The 22,431-nt window shown below is 40.0% G+C and overlaps 1 protein-coding gene across 1 annotated transcript in view; it reads left to right on the plus strand.

Annotated features, from left to right (window-relative positions):
• The window catches only part of HECA (hdc homolog, cell cycle regulator), a 36,300-nt gene extending 19,100 nt beyond the window's left edge, over positions 1–17,200 (plus strand). The window contains exons 2-4 of the mRNA XM_016132676.2: positions 4,902–5,942; positions 12,262–12,416; positions 13,693–17,200. Of these exons, the coding sequence (XP_015988162.2) occupies positions 4,902–5,942; positions 12,262–12,416; positions 13,693–13,857 (1,361 nt within the window). The 3' untranslated portion in view covers positions 13,858–17,200. The remainder of the gene's footprint in view (positions 1–4,901; positions 5,943–12,261; positions 12,417–13,692) is intronic.
• Positions 17,201–22,431: the final 5,231 nt, after the last annotated feature.

The raw sequence follows: 22,431 nt of genomic DNA on the forward strand, positions 1-22,431 counted from the left end.
ACCCTCACCACTCCTCTACCCAGCTGAACTCCCCACTTGCTTGCAATGCTTGCAACTATTTTAAGAGGGTGAAAACATTTAATTTTACAGGTAAGAAGCTGAAGATGGCAATGCCTGTTTTAAGGGGCTCCTGTTAGTGTGAATGAGTTGTCAATGGGTTTGGGTTTGTTGGGCAGCCACCGTAAATGAGTACTGTCAGATCCTTCCCTTTTAATAGGTTGGAGAGCATGGATACCTGGGTGGGGCGCTGGGGGGCAGGGGAGGGGTGATATACAGGATGAGAAAACCGAAGATGACAGACTTTGCCCTGGTGACTTCAGTCTAGTTATCCTGTTGTCCAGACTTAAAACTAGTTGAGATTTTTGCCCAGAATGAGGCGAGCCCTGATTATTTTCACTTGGGCAGAGAGAAGTAGAAGCTGAGTACTGAATTTTTGATGATGGAGCTGTAAAAACAGGCACAGGAGGGCTTATATACATTCTTTAAAACAATTCTGACTCTGCGTAAAGTAACATTTTTCCAGATTGCTTGTTAGTCGAGCTATCAGGCTTGGACTAATGTCCCAAGAGATGTGTGTGACACAAGCCCTCGATGAATGTGGGTTTCCCTTCTCCCCTTCCCCCACTTAAAGGTTTAGTTGTGTCACATCGATCTATATTCCATTTATACCTCTGTGGGACAGCTGTTCTTAAGAGGTAGGAGGTCTTGTAAATTTAGAGATGCCTTTCAGGAAGCAAAAAAATATATTTCTATAATACTGCTAGTTTCTTATAAGTGTCATTTAGAATGCCATTATATGCCATTATAATTATATGCACTGTTCTTAGAGTTACAAAATCTTTTTTCTGCATGTTTTGGTTAATTGTAAGGCTTGGAAAATTTTTTTAAAAAAGAGGCATTATTAACTTATTTACTTTTAAATACCTATCGTGTGTCCAAAGCATTAGAAAAAGTAGGAAATATATTAGAGCAGTTTGCTTTTCGTTGGGGAGCTAGATACACAGGACTGAAGTTATGGTAGAGGAACATAGAAAAGTTTTTTTCTAATTTTACAGGGTGCTTTCATATATATTTGAGGGCAAGCATTTGCATCCTCATTTTGGAGGTGAAACCGGAAACCACTTCATGTCAAGCAGCTATTCAGTAGCAGAACAGGCACCCGGACTCCCCTGTCAGTTCTAGCTGCTTTTCCAGTGTGGACAGTGGGAAGGGGAGGGGAACCAGGCAGAGAGATATGTTTGAACCAAGCCTTGATTTGTCTTTGAATGTAGAGGCTGCCTACCACAGCTTCCTCGGAAGGGTGTGTGAGTGTAGAAGCCATGTAGGAAGCCCTCGACTGTCCCAAGGCTCACCCTGTTGCTCACCAATCCCTAGGAGCCTCATTCTCAGGCTGGAGGTGTGTAACAGGGAGAGGTGTCTGTTGCACATAATACTTGGTATTAAACAAGCCCTTGGTTTTGTATTTGTTTTTCAGGGCTAACCACAAGGCCACACCAAAGTGGCTGAGATGTAAACAAGCAGGGCTAGCAAGTTGGAGTGGGGCCTTTTCATTGTTGAGTCTCAGAGTGTAGGAAGCAGGTGAGAATGACTGTGATGATTATAGACAAGGTTAAAGGGACGGGGACTTGGAGCTGTACTACCTTCTCTGTGGTCCAGGCATTTACTTCTGTTAGAACTCTGTGCAGGATTTGCCAGTCTTTCTGGCTCCAAAGACGTGGTGTACAGGAAGCGTTCAGTATTGGTTAAGTGATACAGTTGCAGCTTTTTTGAAAAGACATAAACAGGATTTTTTCCCCTGTCAGTCTACCTTTCTTTAATGTGGAAATATTTTTAAAAGAAATATCAAGTCAATCTGAGCATTTAAATTTTTGATATTGTAAATGCAAAGGTATAGCTAGGCCATTCTTTGATTTCATTAGTTCTGGGTTAATATGTTGGTTACTGCCATTGCATTTCAGAGACATTCCTTTCAAGGCTATTCCTCTAAAAGACTGAAGACAAAAGCAACTTAACTTTGTTTAATTGACTAACATTTTAAAGGATGCTAAAGGTCACAACCCAGGTGACTGCAGTTATTTTATTCATTTTAAACAACTTTTCTGCTGCTTTTCAGTACATTCATGCCTTTTCTCTTTGTCTAGGATTACAATTCTCTCTTCCTTCTGCTCTGCTTGTCATGTGTGGGTTTCACGTGCCAGCGTCTTTTTAATGCAAGCTTATTCAGCACTGGATATGTATGTGCAAGGCCTAGGCCCAGTGGTTTCAGGAACACAAAGATGCATAAGAGACATCCTCTCCTGAGTCAACCTGGTGGGGACCACAATGGGGACTCAAGTAAAGTTCAGACGAAACTGTGCTGGAGGGGGTCAGGAAGTAAGGGAAGAGGAGAATCCTGATGAAATTGGAGTCTGGAGGTGGGCCTTGAAGGATAGGAGGCAGGGCTGGAAGTTTACTATGTGCCAGGCTGTGCTCTAGGCACTACCTAGAATGAAGTATAGGTGTACGTCATTCTTATGACAGCCTAAGGTTTATTCTGTCATCTGTGTTTTATACAGAGGAAATTGACACAAAGTAACTTGTCCACTGCATATAGCTTATCAGCAGTACTGTTGGGTTTCTGGTCAGGCAGTCTGGTTGCAGAGTCCATGCTGTGAATTGGTATAGTAGGTGAGTGCAGTTTGGAGAAATGAAGATTAAGGATTGTGGACTTCAGGGAGGTAGATGGGGAGGCCCCAGTGACCTAAGGCACAGAGGTAGACAAGTTGGTTAGAGCCATTTCCAAGGTCCTGGAGTCCCACATAAAGGGGATGATTGTAACATACAGAAGTCATGGGCTTTATGGGTGCCTTCGCCTGTGCTGTTTCACTTGGTGGAATGTCGTATATGTAATTCAGTTGAGGGTTTTTGAGTAGCTTGTTCCTTCTCTTGCTTCTTCAAGTTATCTTGAGTTTTTGGCTTTCATCCCCCCGAGTGATGAATAGGTCTCAGCCTTTGTATCCTTTGCCCATTCTCTTTGCTGCCCTCTACAGCTAGCTGTACTTCTAGGTTTTTCTGGATGGTCATCTGGATGACTTCACTATCCACTCCTCACCATCTGCCTCTGACCTGTCTCACTGGAACTGTCCTTGCTGAGGTGTCAGTGGCCGGCTCAGTGCTCATTTTCGTGAGGACTTCTCAGTCTTTATCTTACCCAGTAGTTCCAAACCAGGGGTGATTTTTTCCCCTAGGGGGTATCCAGCAATGATTGGAGACATTTTGTGGTATTGCAGTTGGGAGACGTTTTGGAGTGTCACAGTGGCAGGACAGGTCCTTCAGCAGAGTTCTCCAGCCCGAAGTGTAGTGCAGAGGGCGAGACACACTCGCCTTAGCTGGCACTCCAGGGCGTTTCAGGTCCTCCATTCTTACAGCTTTCCCACCTGCCTTAATAGAATTCTCTCCTGACTTGTCTTCCAGTGAATTCTCAGTTCCTTTCTTAGCAATCCCTGTGGAGGACTCTTCTCCTCCAGCCTTTTATCGTTGCTTCCCAGGGTTCTTCTCTTCACATTCTTCTTGGAGCAGCTCCTCAGTCCGGGGGTTTAACCTCCATGTCTGGCACATTCCTTCACACCTGTATTCACAGCCCCAGCTGTCTTGAGCTCCAGTCACATCTTTCTTCACCTCGGTGGTGCACAGGCACTTTAATACGGCAGGTCCAAAATAGGGCCAGCCCAAAATCGTCTTCTGTCCAAACCTGTCCCTCCCGCATTCACTGTCCATTGGCGTCTGACCGCCCCCAACACTGAGAGTCATCTTATGCTGCTGCCATAGCCCAGGCACTTGTCATTTCTCACCGGGATTACTGCAGTACCCCTTCCATCCTGCTCTGGCCTCCCTGCCACATGTCCCACACTGCCACCAGGGTGAGATTTCTAAAACGGAACTCTGAGTGAGGGGCCCTGTGGCTTATAGTCCCCGTTTAGCTTCTCAGCTACAATAGATCACAGCATGTGGAACCTTCATGGTCAGGCCCAGTGATTTCTAACTAGGAGTAGTGCTGCCCTACAAAGGGGCCTTTGGAAAATATTATGGACATTGAAGTCACAGGAACCCAGTAGAATTCTAATCTCCATAAATCCTGTTTACCTCTTAAGAAGTGGATTCTACTTTGTGTCACCAAGTTTTCCTTCCTTTCTGGGAATGTGCTCGGCCTTTTGGACGCTCTGTGAGACATGTGGTTAAATGGGGTAGAAAAGTCTTTGTGTTCCCACTTTCTGTCCTGATAGCTTTAGGAAAATTCTATTTTTCCTTCACAACCTGGCAGCGTAATTCCATGTAGACCAACAATTAGTTTGACCAAACATACCTGCCATTACGTGTCAGAACTTTCTAGTTTTCTGGTTTCTGCTTTCTGGTTCCTCTGTGGTATTCAGGATAACCCAAACCCCCGATTAAGGGCTTTGAGGGCCCTTTTGCAGCTGCTACATGAACTGGCTGGTTAAGTAGCTTCACCGTATTATTTACTAGTTCACTGGAGTGATTCATTTTCGAAAGGACACTGGAACTGCCTGTCATTACACCTGTGTCTTAGGAAAACCTCATTCTACATTGTTGCAAGTACTGGCATACAGCTAATGGCACTGTGAAGGACTTGGACTCTTTGAAACTCCTTGGTGTATTTTTCAGCAGATAACAAATATCAGAAAATAAAAATTACCTTGACATATCATACTAAGAGAAAATGGTAAATGTTTTCCAATCATGCCTGGTGTCATTTCAGTCGTTGACATCTTGACACCAGAAAAATCATACCTTTGACATGGATGGGCCAATGTGGGATGGTAGCTTTGATCTCTGACTTGGTGTCAGCTGGGATCCCACATCCTATGTGCTGAATCTCTCTCTCCTTTTGTGCTTCTCCCCAGAAGCCCCATGTGCCACGCCCCTGATCTGCAGCTTTGGGAGGCCGGTTGACCTGGAGAAGGATGACTACCAGAAGGTGGTGTGCAACAACGAGCACTGCCCCTACAGCACCTGGATGCACCTGCAGTGTTTCTATGAGTGGGAGAGCAGCATCCTAGTCCAGTTTAACTGCATCGGCAGGGCCCGCAGCTGGAACGAGAAGCAGTGCCGCCAGAACATGTGGACCAAGAAGGGCTACGACCTGGCCTTCCGCTTCTGCTCCTGCCGTTGTGGACAGGGCCACTTAAAGAAGGACACAGACTGGTACCAGGTGAAGCGGATGCAGGATGAGAAGAAGAAGAAGTCTGGATCGGAGAAGAACACAGGGAGGCCCCCTGGCGAGGCTGTGGAGGAGGCAAAAAAGTGCAGGCCCCCAAATAAGCCCCAGAAGGGCCTGAACCACGACCTCCCCCGCCGGCACTCCGTGGATCGGCAGAACTCTCAGGAGAAGGCGGGCAGCGCCGGGGCCTATGGGGCCCGCTCTCCCTGTGGCTCCCCTGGCCAATCCCCGCCCACCGGCTACTCCATCCTCTCCCCTGCCCACTTCAGTGGCCCGCGCTCCTCCAGATACCTTGGGGAATTCTTAAAGAATGCCATCCATCTTGAGCCTCACAAAAAGGCCATGGCTGGGGGCCACGTGTTCCGAAATGCCCACTTTGATTACAGTCCGGCTGGGTTATCAGTTCACAGGGGCGGCCACTTTGACGCGCCTGTACAGTTCCTGCGACGGTTGGACCTCTCTGAGCTTTTAACTCACATCCCCAGGCATAAGTTGAACACTTTCCACGTGCGGATGGAAGACGATGCCCAAATGGGCCAGGGCGAGGATCTGCGCAAGTTCATTCTTGCAGCCCTCAGTGCCAGCCACAGAAATGTTGTAAACTGTGCCCTGTGCCACCGGGTGCTCCCGGTGTTCGAACAGTTCCCACTGGTGGACGGAACTCTGTTCTTAAGCCCCTCGAGACATGATGAGATCGAATATGATGTTCCTTGTCACCTTCAAGGTACAGGTGTTAATTCACCTTGCCTGCTTTCTGTTTGTTAAAAGCAGGGCAGCAAACAAGATGGGTCTTCTCTGTTCTGGCTTCATTTTAACCAGTAGTGTGTTTTTGTTCTAGTCAGGTGCTAAGTCACACTTGGATGTTTCAGCTTTGCCTGGTGAGATGGTGGAAGTGGTGGTGGTTTGTTTTACTCTGATGTCACTGTGCCAATAGTACGGTTGTCCTGGTGGGTAATTTTATGTTTTTGTTCTGTAATTTGAGGAGAGGATTTCGAGTGTGTAATTTTTCATAGTTGGGAGGAAATTTAGAGAAGGAATTGCATAAAAATGCGACTCCCTGTAAAATAGTTGCTTTTGAGACCTGTGTTAATGAGCGCAGCTAGCTGTGTATCCTCTCGGATCCCTGTAAACATACTGAGTGAGGGAGGGTAGGGATCAGAGAGGGCCAGGTGTTTTTAGATTAGTTGAATTAATCTTGACTTTTATGAAAGGTGAGACTGTCTTGATAACAGCAAAAGGAAAATAGAGGGTTATTGGAAGCTCAGACATTTACCCTGGGGATGACATACAAGGACTAAGGACTCCGTGACATTTCAGCCGTAAGTTGAATGACAGAGAGTTGGTCAGTATAAGTGAGAGATGTCAATTCATGTAAAACTAATGAATTTACATGAAAACGGGATGTGTATCATGTAATACATTTATGACTGTAAAAGCGTGCTGAAGAAGCCTGTAGTAAGAACGATAGATCCCACCTGTGTCCCCACCGGCTGCTGCTGTCTCAGTTCCCAGGGACAAACACTTTCAAATCCTCACTGATTCTTCAGGTTTTTACTATCACGGTTTAAACACTGTCGTCGTCATTCTTCAATTTTAGGGATCGCTAGTGGCTGAGTTTTAGGGTGGGTGATGGTACTTCCTTGCGCCTTTCCCTTTCTTTCAGGATAACATTTCGCAACTCTTGGATAATCCTTAGTGTTTTTTTACTGTTATGAGTATGTAAATATTTAATGTCGAGCCAAGAAAGTGTATTCCTATATAGAGTATAGTACATTCTAGGACCTCTTTTATTTTTATTATTGTTTATTATTGTTATTATTGTTGATTTTATTATTGATGTTAATAATTGCTTCACATTTTCATTTGCTTAGCCTTTTTTGAATGTTTGGCTGGTACTCATTTTCCAGCAGCAGTGCAAACCACATTTTAAAAACATTTCCACACACTTGTCAGACATTTTAAGGAACTTTTTTTTTCTAGAAATTTTCATCATGGAGTCTTTCATTTCCTTGCTCCTGTCTGTCCTAGTGCACTCAATATTTGCTGTACTACACAGCTGTCCTTCTGGGAATTCCTTTAGTTCTTTTCTACTTTTTATCTTGTTTCCTAGGTTCCATATTTCCTTTTTTCTTGGTTTATTTCCTCAATTTCAGGACCATACCCTAGGAGCTTTCTGAGACAGGGAGCAAGTTTTAAGACTTTGAAAGTCTGATAATGTCTTGAATCTGTCTTCACACTTGATTGCTCTTTGGTTGGGTGTAGTCTTCTAAGATAAATATTTTCCTCTTAGAATTTTGAAGGCATTTCTTCACTGTTTCCTGCTTCCAATGTTGCTTTTGAGAAGTTTAATAATGTTTTTATTCTTGTCCGCGATTCCCATCAGCCCTCAAGGATTTTAAGATTTTCTTTTTATACCTAACATTCTGAAGTTTTACCATGATATGAATGATATTGGTCTTTTGGTCTTTTCCTTTTTTCATTCAGTGTGCAGAGTGCTTTCTTGGCTTCTCAACATTGTAAACTTCTGGTCTTTTAAGTTTAAGTTTGGGACATTTTCTTTTGATTACCTTTATTATATAATAGTTCATCTCTTTATATTAATTCTGCTTTCTGGAAGATTTACTTGACTTTATATTACCTTTACTATATAGTAGTTCATCTCTTTATATTAATTCTGCTTTCTGAAAGATTTACTTGACTTTATATTTCAGTATTTTTACTGAGTTTAAAGATTTTCTGTTCTCATATTTATAATTTCCAAGAGCTCTTTTTAATACTGTCCTGTTCTTGTTTCATGGATACAATTTCTTGTCTTTTCTTTTTCAGCAGGGAAAGGAAGCTAAAGTTGCAAGGAATGGCCTTATTCATTTTCTAGTTTCACCTAATTCTCTATGTCTTTTAGCCTTTGTTATAAGGCAGACCACTTCAAAACTTAGTGGTTCAAAGCACTGATAATTTATAATTTCTCACAATTCCATGGGTTGTTTGGTTAAGATGGCGTCTTTCACACAGCTAGCAGTTGGCAGACTGCTTGGCCTCAGGAGCCTCAGCTGGAATGACTCATGTTCTACATAGCCTTTCGTCACCCAATAGGCTAGCCGGGGCTTTTCGCATGGCATTCTCACGACAGCATTCAAGGGGGTGAGAGCAGGAGCTGCAGGGTCTCTCTCTCTCTAGAAGCTTAACTTGGAACCATGTAACATCACTGCTACCACATTCTGTTCTTCCAAATATGTTGTGAGACTAGCCCAGATTCAGGGGTTGATTAGACTCTGCTTCTTAATGGAAGAAGTCACACAGACTATATGGTTGCTTGCTTACCCCACTAATTCCCTTTCAGCACCTCTTCCCACTCTCGCCGATGCTTGTTCAGTTTCACAGCTAAACCATTGACCATTTCTCCCATCCAGTTTCTGACCTCATCCTGTTTCAGGGTTGAGATATCACATAGTTTCATGGATGACGATGTTTGTGTTTTGTTTCTTCTTCTTTATACTGTTTGGAGATAATTTTAGAGGGAAGTAGGTGGAAACACCTTTGGTTCATTTTTAGACTGGAAATATTCTTTTGAAGCTGATTCGGGGTAGAATGGTAGAGGGTACATGAAAGTAGTGTTTAAAAAAAAGTTCATTTATCATTCATGATGGACAAATTCTTTTTATTTAATCCATTTATCAAATAATCATACTTAAATGAATTTCATATATGTGCTGGGTACTGTCAGTCCTTGCCTGTCATTAGTTTATAATCTTAGGATGTAAGATGGCTTTATAAAAACGTAACTAACTACCAGGCCTAATTGTACCACCAGTGGGACGAGTAACACTTGGATATTTATGTATTTTAAGCATCCTATAATTTCCAAGGATGAAGAGGCCAATTTGGCCTGGGTAGTCAGAGGTCATGTGAAGGCATACATCAAAAGACAGGCTGGATTTTGATAAGCAGAGTATCTACCCACTGAAGGTGTTTGTTGATAAGGAGAGAGAACAAAGGAACATTGGTTTTAAAATGGAGATAGTAAGAGAACTGGAGAGAGCCGTTTGGTTGAGCAGAGGTTCTAGAGTGGAAAATGAGTAGGGTGATGGAAAACAGGTTGTGGATGCCCTTTTAAGCCATGTTAAAGAGTTTTGCCATGCTCTTCATATATGAAAGTGTTTCACCTTTTTATTTTATTTTTTTTAAGGCAGATGATTGCTTGGAGGAAAAGTTGAAAGGGGTAGAACCTCGGCAGAGTTGGAACTTCTACCTCTGATCTAGATGGACGGAGAGAAGAGACAGCTGGGTGCTGACAGTGGGAATATCTTTGGAGATTATTTAAAAAAAAATACTTTGAGGACAACGACTATAGAGGGTGAAGTTGAGTCCTCGTTGGTTCATTTGGGTTTTAGATTAGATGCAATGATGCTGTCACAGATAAGAGTGGAGAAAGTTGGGAAAGGGACTTGATATTAGGGGAAAGATGAGGGCATTGATATGTACTGGGTTCAAAGGGATGTTGGGACTTTTGTGTGGAGATGTCCAGCAAGTGCTATTAGTAACAAGCATTTGGGATGAACTGGGGAGCTTATTTTATAGCAATGGTGGTTAAAATCTTGAATGGATGAACTCTTGAATTGGGAGAATAGAGAAAGAACAGGAAGAGTATAAGACAGGGCCCAAGACCCAAGGAGTATCTGGAGGAAGGCAAAAATTAGGTCTGAGAACGTGTGTGTATTTGTGTGTGTACGCACGTAAGTATTTATACATCCACCAATAGATAATGAATGTGTGGGCATTCACTACAAAGGTCTTGAGAAGTTTGAACGTTGATGATAAAATCTGAAGATCAGGGTGTTTATCAGTATCAGACGAGAGTCACTGCCACAGTTGGGGCCTTAACATGTGCCACTGTTTTTGTTGTGACACCTCAGAGAAGTCCACGCCATTTTTTTTATAGTAAGCTGGTATAAAGCATTTCTTCCATTACAGATTTACAGCATTTTCAACTCCAATAGAAAGGCCAAGTTCCAGGTCACGGGATGCTATGGTGCAGTTGATTACATGCTGCTGAAATAGCTTGTTGTTTCCAGTTCTGGCCCATGTGGATTGTCACTCCCGTGCCATGCCCTTTACCTCTCACTGTCCTCCCCAGCCTCCAGCTCCAGCCTCTGCTTTCTGACCCTTCATCTGATAAGGTGTTTTTGTTTGGTTTTAATAATTAAGACTGATCTAATTATGCTTCTTTCTCACTTAGAACCACAGATGACTATTCTCTGAGGAATCTGCTTTTTGTTAAAACTCACAATCCTAAAGTTTAGAAATTTAAAATTATTTGTATTTAGGGCAATGTATAATAGTAACTGAAACAGATCTAGAGACTCAGTCCAGGCCAAGAATTCCCATGAGTTTGTTTGGAGGTTGAGTCAAACAGATAGAAATTTAAGTCTAGACTTTGCTACTTACCATCTTCGTGAACTTGGGCAAGTTACTCAGGCTCCCTAAACTTCAGTTACTCTTGTCTGGAGTGGGAATAACAATAATGCCTGCCTCTATAGTATTGCTGTGAGAGTTAAGTGAAATGATTCATGTAACCTTATAGCACAGTGCTAGACGCTTGGTAAACACTCTATAAAAGTTCTCTATGAATTTCATCATCATGGTCATTGCTACCAACACACTTGACCTCCGTCCCTGCCCCTGCCCCTACCCTTCTTAGCAGGTTCCCTGGTGTCTTTGAGTATTTGAGAACTGCAGTAAGTATGTCTAGGATAGAGACTGGAAATGAAGCATTTTCTAGTGGCCCCTGGATTCTTGAACCGACATCCTGAAGTGCCCTCAGGGCACTCTGAGTGGGGCTGGCATGTGAGACCTTTTTATTTTCAGTGCCCTGGAGCAGAGGTCAGTAGTATTTCAGAAAACTCTTTTCACTCTTCCCACTTTTGACATAAAGGCCCCCAAGGTTATACTGTCTTTGGTTATTAACATCCCCCCTTCATTCATACAACATAGATTTTGGGGGTACTATCCACATTTCAGACAGTGTGCTACATGCTGAGCCTCCAAGGATGGCTAAGACATAGTTCCTGCCCTCAAGGAGGGGGAGACTTGTAAGCAAACGGAATAAAAGGTATCTCTGTAAGTACTATAGACTCCTCTGTAATGTAAGGAGCAGGCTGGTCCTTAGCATGAAAGGTGAAGAGCCACTGTCTGGCTGATGGCAGTGAACAACACACTGTGAATAGGAAGCCACTTTGGAGTATGTGATCTAATAGTAGTTTTTAGCATAGTGGAACTTCTGGTCCCCACATGGAGAGCAGCCCTGTTGCTAGTGTGCAATGCCCAGGCAGATCCTGAACATTCTGACTGTCAGTGATCTGAACCCTAACCATTCCATAAAAATTGGGTGGCATCTTTCCTTTTACAGGCATTAGATGTTGATGAATAACATCAACATCTAATGCCTGTGGAAGAATAGGGATGTGACTTTTAAGTGTCCAGTAAATAATAAGACATTGAACTCCTTTTTAAAAACCACTTATAAGTAGGATATAATTCTGGTTCCCAAGTTAGATGTGGTGATGGTTGAACAGTTTTGGAGACAAGCACAGTTAACATAGTAATTTTGGCTCTGGTATAATGCTAGGCTACTGATAACAGGGCAGACTTTTGACTTTGCGATGGGACTTGTCAGTGGATGAGAGCTCATGACTATAGACCAGTGTTGCTGGTCAGTCACCATATGCCACACTTAGGCTTCTGAGCAGAAAGTCCTGCATGGTCACGGGCTGGTTTTGAGCGTCTGTGGCTTAATCATTTGAGTTTGGATGTCTGTATTGTAAATCTGGCAGCACTTTTTGGAAAGTGAATCGAAGCAAGTATTTAATAAGATCGAACTTAAAGTATATGTTTCATTGACAGTTGTATCATCATTCTAAAAAGGCAACTTGGGGATATGTGATAAATACCTATTTTGCTTTTTATATTTATCCATTTTTAATCCCATTTGGGGACAAAAGGTGATTTCCTTGATGGCCACTCAGCACCGTGTCTTCTGTGCACAGGGAGACTCATGCACCTGTATGCGGTGTGCGTGGACTGCCTGGAAGGGGTTCACAAGATCATCTGCATCAAGTGTAAGTCGCGGTGGGACGGCAGCTGGCACCAGCTGGGCACCATGTACACTTATGACATCCTGGCCGCCTCTCCGTGCTGTCAGGTTGGTATTGACCCCACAGAGCGAGAAGCGGGTGATAGCGGGCTTCTGTCCCCAGGCGAGCGTAGAGGCAGTGAGGCTGGGGGAGACGGAGGGCGTGGGAAGGTGCTTCACTCATGAGCCGTCATGAAGCTCCTCTCAAGTCCAGCAGTGCTGGTTAATTTACTACGGTGTGGCGCAGCTGTTACTGGACTACGATGTAGCCATGAAAAGAGGTATTGTAGAATAATGTATAATTAATTACATGGGAAATATCTTCAGTATTTTAAGTGAAAAAAGATTATAAATGGCATCACGATATGCTTCCATTCGTGAAAAGTAAACATGAAAAGGGGTCCGCTGACCAGGGGCGGTCTCTGGATGTTGGGATGCTGAACGGTTCCTTTAGTTTTCTTTTTGCTCACCTATATTTTCTCTTGTTTTGTATGAACTGACAAGGAGCGTGGGCTCCGGAGTAAGCTACTTGGTTCAAATCTCAGCCTTTCTGCTTCCTAACTATGTGGCCTTGGGCGTGTTACTTTATCACAGTGCCTCAGTCTCATTAAAAATTCAGGTAATACTACCTGCCGCACAGGAGTGTTTTGAGGACAAACTGAGGTTGTACTTTCCTATTACATTTTTAGAATGAATCTGAATTGAGAGTCTGTTGTGTTTATCATTTCTGGTTCCTCACCGAGGGTCTGGTGGCGAAAGCCTCTGATACTGGGCCACCGGAAGCCTGGGCGCGGACGGAGACATGCTGGGCCAGTGGGTTCCACAAGCCTTGGGATGAAGATAGCACTTCTTCCAGGCTTGTTAACTTTCTTGGGTATTTTTATGTCAAAGAAAATACAAATATGGTAAGAAGTAGAATGACAAATGTATATGAATTTTTAAAATAAGCTCAGAATCTTCAAAGAAGTTTTATGCAGGTTTGGGTGAGGAAAGTCAGCTTCTGCCACTCTTTAAAATCCAGGGGGAAGGCATGTCCTGTGTTAGGGGGACTTTAGTGGAACCATTCAGGGCAGAACAGGTTTACATTTTCTTCCTATGCGTAGGATAAACTGGTAGCGGTGCTACATATTGGGAGGAAAACTGTAGTTAATCTTCTAGACGGATGATGAGTATTTGAATATACATCTTATGCCTTGCCTACCCTGTTTTTGGTAATAAAAAGGACACTTTACTGAACTCCGGATCAGTTTCCCAGGTATAACAATCTTGCATTTGGGTTCGGACGGCTTTGATGGTGCTGGAGGCGCGGGGAACGGTGGCTGACGGCGCCTGTCTTTCCCCCCAGGCCCGCCTGAACTGTAAGCACTGTGGGAAGCCCGTGATCGACGTGCGGATCGGGATGCAGTACTTCTCCGAGTACAGCAACGTCCAGCAGTGTCCACACTGTGGGAACCTGGACTACCATTTTGTGAAGCCATTTTCCTCCTTCAAAGTTCTCGAAGCTTATTGATGAAAGCTTTGCTTTGGTAATAGCTATTTTATTGATATTATTACTTTATTACATATCTTTTCTAGGGAAACATTCTGTGACTTTAATTTCTTTTCTAATTTAAAGGAGAGTTCCTTTGTGTATGCGTGCCACTAAAATGGGGGCTGCCCCTTGCCCTCTCTTGACCCCTGGATGTTAGTCTGTGGTCATAACCAGAGCCCAAATGGGTAATTCTGTGTTTGGGGTATTGGTTCAGTAACTAAGAATCTCATGCAGCTTTTAAGGTGGTAGGGAGGATGAGGTGAATTTAGGAAAGGGACTATGTGGTTATAAACTAAGAGCATGGTAGGAGTTGGGAGGAAGCTCTTACTGAAATGTTACTGTCTAAAGACCCAGTTTTAGATCTTCTCTGGGCCTTGAGAAAAACAAGTGACAAGTGAATGTAAGTCTGTGCCTGGAGAGCTGATAGTATGTTGGTCTGTCTTGGTTTAGCACTGTGCAGCACAAATTGACCCACAGTTTATCTGCACTGACAGAGTCTTTGAAAGTGAACACAGTGCTGTTTCCATCACTGTTGTAAGTTAACAGTCAGTTTTCATACTGAAAATAATATCCACATTATAAGACATGAGAGCTATTGGTGGTGCAAATATTTTTAAGCTGACCTATAATAGAATATACTAAATGAATTTGGAAATTGATGCATACTGATTTAAGAGGGCAAAAAGGCAGAAAATTGTGTTTTCAAGTTGGTCACAGTAGCTCTTAAGGACAATCCATGAATAACATGATTTGGGCAGCACCAGTTTATATAGGTTGCATCGTTGAAATACCATTTGATGTCAGGTCCTTCTCACAGGTAAATCTCACAGCCACAGACCAAACTGATGAGTTTGAGAACCAGTCACTGCCACACTAATTTTCTCTAAAATTGCTTAACAGCAATGTTTTACTAATTTAATGCTAAATTCCAAAATCAGAGATTTGGCCCTAGGAAAGAAAGGAAAAAAATTACTTGTGAGAGTATGAAGAGAAGAATAATTTTAATATTTCTGTTTTAAGTTTGTTTCATTCTGGAAAATCACTGATTGTAACTTACAACAATATGTTTGAAAGTAGGTCATTCTGAACATCTCCATGATACTTTACCATGGGCGAAAAGAGGTGACAATTTATATACTTAACTCGTCAGAGCATTGGGCGTTCCAAAATTCAGCTTGCTGTCCCTTAGATCTTGGTGATTTAGATAGGCATACACTCTATGTCCTTAATAGAATTGGAATGTGATTTCTCAAAAATGCATTTGATAATTTTGAATACAATATGCATATATGCTAAAAGAATGCTGAAAATATAATTATAAGTAGCCAAATTTGGGATAATGTGAGCATTTTATATTACATGCTTTATACCTTTTTTTACCCCCAGAAAAAGTTATTTCACCTCTCAGAAGTGTTTAGGCATTATTGCAAGTGAACTTCAGTTCTGTTATATGAACTATTTGATGTTTTGTTTGAAACAGCACAGCCTTAAAGAACGAATATAGTCTTCAACTTTCAGTTTGGATGATTATAATTTAGTTTACCACATCCAGTTTGGTGTTTGATGATATGAAAAATATTTCACAGTGGGGGGAAATGCTCAATGCCAGTAAGAAACAGAAAATCATTACTGGTCTGACTGTATTTGAAGCAATGAACAAGGTCTATAGGACATAACCCTTGAAAATTTGTTTTTAATATGCAAAGATGTAATTGTGAGTTAACTGTTTCCGTATTGATTCTCTCATGTACCCAAGCTCAAAAATTTTTCTTGTCTTCAGAGTACCATTTGGATTTTACTTCTAAGTTTAAAATGCGTAGGAAATATTCGTAACGCTATTCTTTAACTCACCTAAATTTTTTAGAGAAACCTGCTTATATGGTTGTCCCAAGGCTTAAAGTTTATGTATAGATTGCATTCAGCAAGCTCCTCAGTCTAACACTGCTGTGAGTGTAGTGCCTGATGCATTCAATATTTTCTCCTTATATTGTTTTCTAATCCCTAAAAAATAAGTATGATTGGTTTCACTGTAATTAGGTAAAATTTGCTTTGACTTTTATTTTGATGATGAAGTTAGGATTCTGCAGCTATGTAAAATAAAAGGTAAAGGTGTCTTATCTGGCATATTCTGCCTTCATGGCATTGGATTCTTGTCTAAAATAGAAAATTTGATTGATTTGAGAATAAAACATAATTGAGTATACAATAATATAAAGAATAAATCTTATTTTGGAAATCTGCTGACCGTAATATTTTCTCTCTGCTTTCTCAAAGTACCTTGCTCTGAGTACCTTGATGGAAATTGAAATATGTCAAAAAAGATGATTATTTTTGTTGTGGTTTGGATATTAAAGGAAATTAGTCACCTGGAGATACATTTTCTCTTTTTCTCATGAATAGTGTTCAATAATGTGAACTACTCATAAGTGATGTAATTTCGAAGCAATTTTTCATCGACTCTAACTTTTTTATCATTTACTTTTAAGAGTTATATACCTTGAACAAATACTTTGGTGAGAAGACTTTTTTATGGTCTCATCATTTTCTCTTCAGGCCAATTCAATTCTCCACTTTTTCTGGCTGCATCTGAAGCAGTTGATATACATTGGCCATGAAATTGGGGAATGGAGTCAGTTATCTCATTCCAGTTATAAAACAGCTTTCCCCAGTCTTTATTTTGCAGTTTTTGTAAACAAAGTTCATTTTCAGAATAAAACATCTTTTCATATTTGTTTGGGGCAGTTAACTCATTAGGAAAGATTAGGTGTTTAAACCCCAAAACTAATAGATACGCTGATACACAACTTATTAGACCACCAGAACTAACCTGCTGAAGTCTCTCATTTTGTCCTGTGGGACCAGTGTTTCACACGGTCCTTTCTCCTGTGCCCGGGTCAGTAACTCCAGTTTGCTTTTCTCTTTAGTCTCACGGTAGCACCTGTTCAGTAATTTTAGTTGGAGGTTTGGGAAGCGATGAGGAGAAAGTGCTCTTGTTCATTCAGTGTTTTGGTTCCTATAATCGGATGCAGCCTAACTCAGCTTGTCTCCATGTCCTGTTGACTTCATTATTATTCTCAGTAATTGAAAGAAAATGTAATGGATGGGCATCTTTCAAACCAGCTCAAAAATATATTCTTGTTGGTAAAGATTTCTTGTCAAGATGTCTTGGATTGCACTTTTGTTGGGAGAAGACAGTGTAAATATTTAAAGAATGTTGATAAAATTGAAACATTTGGTTATGGAATTGTGTGTGATGTTAGAAGGTTTCTGTTTGTGAAATGTATGTATTAAAAATAATAAAATTTCAGAAACTAACATTGGACTCTCCAGTGTGTCACTTTATTTTTTGTTGGGGTTCAAGGTCTTTGAGCTTGGATTGCTGACAGAAAAGACAGTAAGAAGACTTTCTGAGGTTCTGATCACTGTTCAGGTAACCATTTTAAAGTCTCTATTGTAGCTAATAAAAACTGAACTTTTTTCATGCTGTTTGAAAGTGGATTGTCACATATAAACTCCCTTTGCAACAAAATAAGCATTCTATATAACAGTTGATTCCATGTGAATAATCCAAAATTATTGGTATGGTTATTGGGAATTTTATTAAATAGAGAGATATTCCTATTCTACAGATATTTTCTTTGGTTCCTAGCACTGTAACATTTTTTATAATGAAAAGATTTGATCATATGCTTCTTCATTAAAAGAAAATGAAAACTGAGTTGTAATTAAATTTCTTGCTGACTCTGAACCATGATCACGTATAGTTTGACTTTCAAATCTCCTTGTCCCCTTCATTTTTTTGAGCCCTAATCTGTTATTGAAACATTCAATAATATTCAGCAAGTATGTTTCAAAACCTAGATATATGGTCAATAAGTTATTTGTTTTTCTTTTCACCCATTTGCAACTTCCCCTCCATCCCCTTTAGCAGCATCAGCTTGTTCTGCATCTTTAGGTGTATTTCTTTTGTTCATTTTTTTTTTAAGATTCTACATATAGGCGAAATCATACATTATTTGTCTTTTTCCAGCTGACGAATTTCACTTCTGTAACACCATTTAGGTCCATGCTGTTGCCTTTCATTTCAAGTATCATTCTCAGCCAGTGGACTGAAATCCACAAAATCCTTAGATCACAGGATAAGATATGGAAATGTGAGTGGGGAAACAGTCCAGTCTGCCAGTGGATTAAAGTCTGTCTTACCACTTATTTACTGCAGACATCTGAGGCATACAATTTATTTTATTTAAAAGCTCAAGAACTTGGGATATTGTGATTTCTGTTAGTGTAATTTATGTCAACAAAATTCTTTTGTAATTGTAAGGAAAGTACAGTTATTCCTGTAGTGGAAAGAAAAAACCAAAGTTAAATGGCAATTGTTAAGAGTTAAGTTTAATGGAAGAAAAATCTTATGTATTCTTAGTGGTTTCTGTTTCTTTAAATTTTGCTTATATTGTTTTGACTTAAATTTGGCAGCAATGAGATTGCTAATTATGTGGACTATGTCTATAGTAAAGTTAAATTTTGGAAGAAAAAGGTCTTGAGCTTTTGTTCTCTTCATGTTCTCTCAGCTCTCCACACCTAGAATAAACCTCATCTAATGAATGTGAAATGTTTTAGATGATAGTAAAGTGGTATACAGTGATATTATTTGAAATAAGGTATTTTTAAGGCATATATATATATATATATATATTTGTCTAATGGCAGCCTTTAGCAATATGATAATTATATATACTTTATCTGGTATGGCTAGGCCTTAGGGAGAACAAAAATAAAAATTGTCTTATGGAATTCATTAGAACAACACTAATGAGATTTGTCAGGGTTCAAATGGGATTGGCCTCCATGCCAAGTGCTTCTGATACACTTAGTTGAAAATTTAGATCATATATTAAAATCAAGTTTAGAACTATCTAATTACATTCCATAAACCCAAAAGTGGAAAAGTCATAGCCATAAGAGTCACAGAATTTAAAGATATTGGTATAGAGAGTAAGGGCTATGTTCTTTAGTTGTTGAATTCGTAATATTTGATGGTTAAATTTCATTAAATATAGTATTCATTTGAGATAAACAGGTCTAGAGAACTTAAATCTAAATATTGAGTTCATATAGCTAATGGCTAACTGGGAATTAAGTTTGGATTCCTTCGTAGTCCTCAAAATGAAAGCAATGGGTGGGTACATTGTTTTCTGCTGAGAGATGACTTGGGGTTTGTTTTGACAAGGCAGTGGATTTAAAAGGTATAGTAGCTCTGATTTCAGCAGTACAGGTGCTAAAATGGGAATAATTCTGAGATGCCTTGCTGGGGTCCCTGCATAAGGCTAACAAGCACATTTGAAAGCATCCCCTAGTATTAGGGAAAAAAATATACAACAAAACAATAGGAACACTTTTTTAAAGGAGAAAAATATTTGAAATCAATAATTGTGTCCTCTACTCCATTTTTCATGCACTAATTTGTGGACATTTGTTCCCTTTTGTTAAGATAGGTCATTGCTTGAGAACTTCATCTGGGTATAAGGTGACATTTTAACAGTCTGCTGCAGTAATCCATCATTGTATTCACTTTGCGATCTGACCTTGAGATGTTTTTGGATCAAACATGTCAAGCTGTCAGATTTGATAGCATTGATCTATCTAATTTGGGCAGGGTTTTTCTTTTTTGACTAACTTTTCAAACAGTTTCTTGGTGTGTTTCATTTTCATTTTCTCACTATCTTCTCTGAAGCTCTGATATCCCAGACTTTTTTGAGTTGTTAAACCTGATCATAGTTTATTTGAATTCCACACAATCTTAAGGGAAACAAGTGCTGGCTATAGGTTTCTTTTAGAGAATAAAACATTTTCATGATTTTAAGGCTATCTTTTATCACTAAAAATATCTTTTAGTGATATTTCAAGTCATTATAAAATCAGGGCTTGGCAATCAGTGCTTTATACCAGGAGTCCCCAACCCCCAAGCTATGGACCATTGCCCATCTGTGTCCTGTTAGGAACCAGGCTGCACAGCAGGAGGTGAGTGGCGGGCAAGCCAGCAAAGAGCTTCATCTGTATTTGCAGCCACTCCCCAGCACTGGCATCACTGCCTCAGCTCCACCCCAGATCATCAGGCATTAGATCTTCATAGGAGCACTGGTTCCTGGTGCCAAAAAGGTTGGGGACCATTGCTTTACACTCTTGTTATTTTCATTACATTAACAAATCACATGTTTTTCTGAAGCTCTGATGGCTCAGCAAGTGGCTGATGAAGGAAGTAAAACCAGGTGAAGCCCCCGTAGGCTAGGGTTTGAGGCTGCAGAAACCCAGGATTCTAGAAAGAGTGGTTTGGGCAGGGAGCAGATGGTTAGAGTCCTGGGGGCTGTTGTGAATATTTCAAAAAGCTTAATGGAAATCATAACATTGCCTACACTTAATTGCACTGGATATCTAAAAGGTCTTTATTTTTGACAGAAGCTACAGTAACCTGGGTTATCTCATACTTCTCAGAAACACTGGCAGTAACATATGCCTTTGATGAATAATACATGAGAACACAAATGAATTATTATCTAGTAAATACTGTTTATTTTATAGACTAACTTTTCAAAACAGCATAGGGGCATATTAGGTGGGAGGTGGTCTTTGGTGATGGCAGAGTAGGAAAAATGCCTTGAAAAAGTGTCTACTTCTAATTCTTTTCCTTTTACCTGTGTGATATTATTGCCCTATTATGCACCTGTCTATATTTCTTCCCGACTTTGTCTTTTCTCCAATCTTTTCTGTTGCATCAAGTTTATAATCCATTAGAATAAGGTAAAAGTCTCCCAACAAACCTAGACATTAGTTTGGCCAGGAAATCAAAAAAGATAGTTAAAAAAATAGATACCTATAATTGGTATAGAATTAGACAAGTTGATCAGTGGAGGGATAGAGTCCCGAAGATCCACACTTAACATATATACTCAACTGATTTATGACAAAGATGTAAAGAATTCAGTGAAGAAAGGATAATGTAAGAAATGAAGCTGGAACGATTTGATATGCAATAACCAAAATGACCAACCAAACTTAGATTCACACTCATCGTATTTAAAACTCAAAATGAACATAGATCTATATGTAAAATCTAAAAATGGATACATTTGATTTTATTAAAATTAAGAACTTCTTAAAAGACTGTTAAGAGAATAAAAAGATAAAACACGGACTGTAAGTAATCCAGAACATATGAAGAACTCTTAAAACGTAGTGATAAGAAAATAAATGACCCACTTAAAAAGGGGAAGAGCAAAATATTGTAACAGACATGCTGCCTAAAAAATCAAGGACACGTAAACACATAATAAGATTCTTCACATTATTCATTAATCATCATTAGGGAAATATAAATTGAAACCACAGTGCAATACATACCTCTTAGAATGACAAAAAGAGAATACCAGTTGCTGGCAAAGATGTGAAGTAATGAGCTCATACACTGCCAATGGGAAACAGTTTGGCAGTTTCACAAAAAGTTAAACATATGCCTGTCCTATTATGCAGCTGTTTCACTTCTATGTATTTACCCATGAAAAATGAAAGCACTTCTCAGACTTGTTCATGAATGTTTACAGCAGCTTTATTTCATAATAGCCCAAAGTGGAAACAACCCAAATGTACATCAGTAGGACAATAGATGAACTAAACATGGACTCTCTATACAGTGGAATACTACTTGGCAACAAAAAGGAACAAACTATTGACATATGCAATGGCATGAATGAATCTCAAACTAATTAAAGTGAAACAGCCAGAGGAAAAAGAGTACATACTGAATGAATACATTTACTCGAAACCTTAGAAAATACAAATGAATCTGTAGTGATGCCCCTCCCCCAAGGGATGACAATATATATCATAAACATTTTATTTAAATTTAAACCAGGAATACAAATACATTTGATGGTTTGGTTCTTTAGTTTGTTTTAATGTGATTCCTACAGTTGTAGGACCATGCTGCCTTTCTTGCAAAATCTTTTGTGATGCATTCTCTAATAATACTTTCCATTTGGTTCTCTTTAAAATAGAATAAGAACTTGAAGACACAATGTACATGTAAAAACTCTAGACTTTTGGGATTTTCATCCCCTAATCTTTTACTATTTATCTCCTATGTTTAATTCAACAATATTTTTATATATATGTAATTTGTCTTTATCTTTCCAAAATATCCTACTGTTGTTGAAATAGTGTTTTCTTTTTATAACTATATTTCACTGGCTTTAATTTTATTAAATTTCATTATTGCAGTGACAAATATAACTGGCATTAACAAGTTTAGGAACAAACACAATTAATTTTCGGTAATCATACACACTTTGCTGGAGGAAACTGAATGCAGACCCTGCCTGAGATTTAGGCTACCGGCCACCAGCATCCCCAGATAGCGGTCGTTCCTCATAGTGCTATTTTACTAAATGAATTAGAATCAGTGCATTTGCTGGGTTGGCTAAGCAAAGGTCAGTTGAAGGAAATTCTGCTGCTCAAGCTGTCTAATGCTCACTTTCCTCATCTGTAAATATTAAGAGT

This window comes from Rousettus aegyptiacus, unplaced genomic scaffold (assembly GCF_014176215.1).
Source record: "Rousettus aegyptiacus isolate mRouAeg1 unplaced genomic scaffold, mRouAeg1.p scaffold_m13_p_1, whole genome shotgun sequence".
NCBI classification, from domain to species: Eukaryota; Metazoa; Chordata; class Mammalia; order Chiroptera; family Pteropodidae; genus Rousettus; species Rousettus aegyptiacus.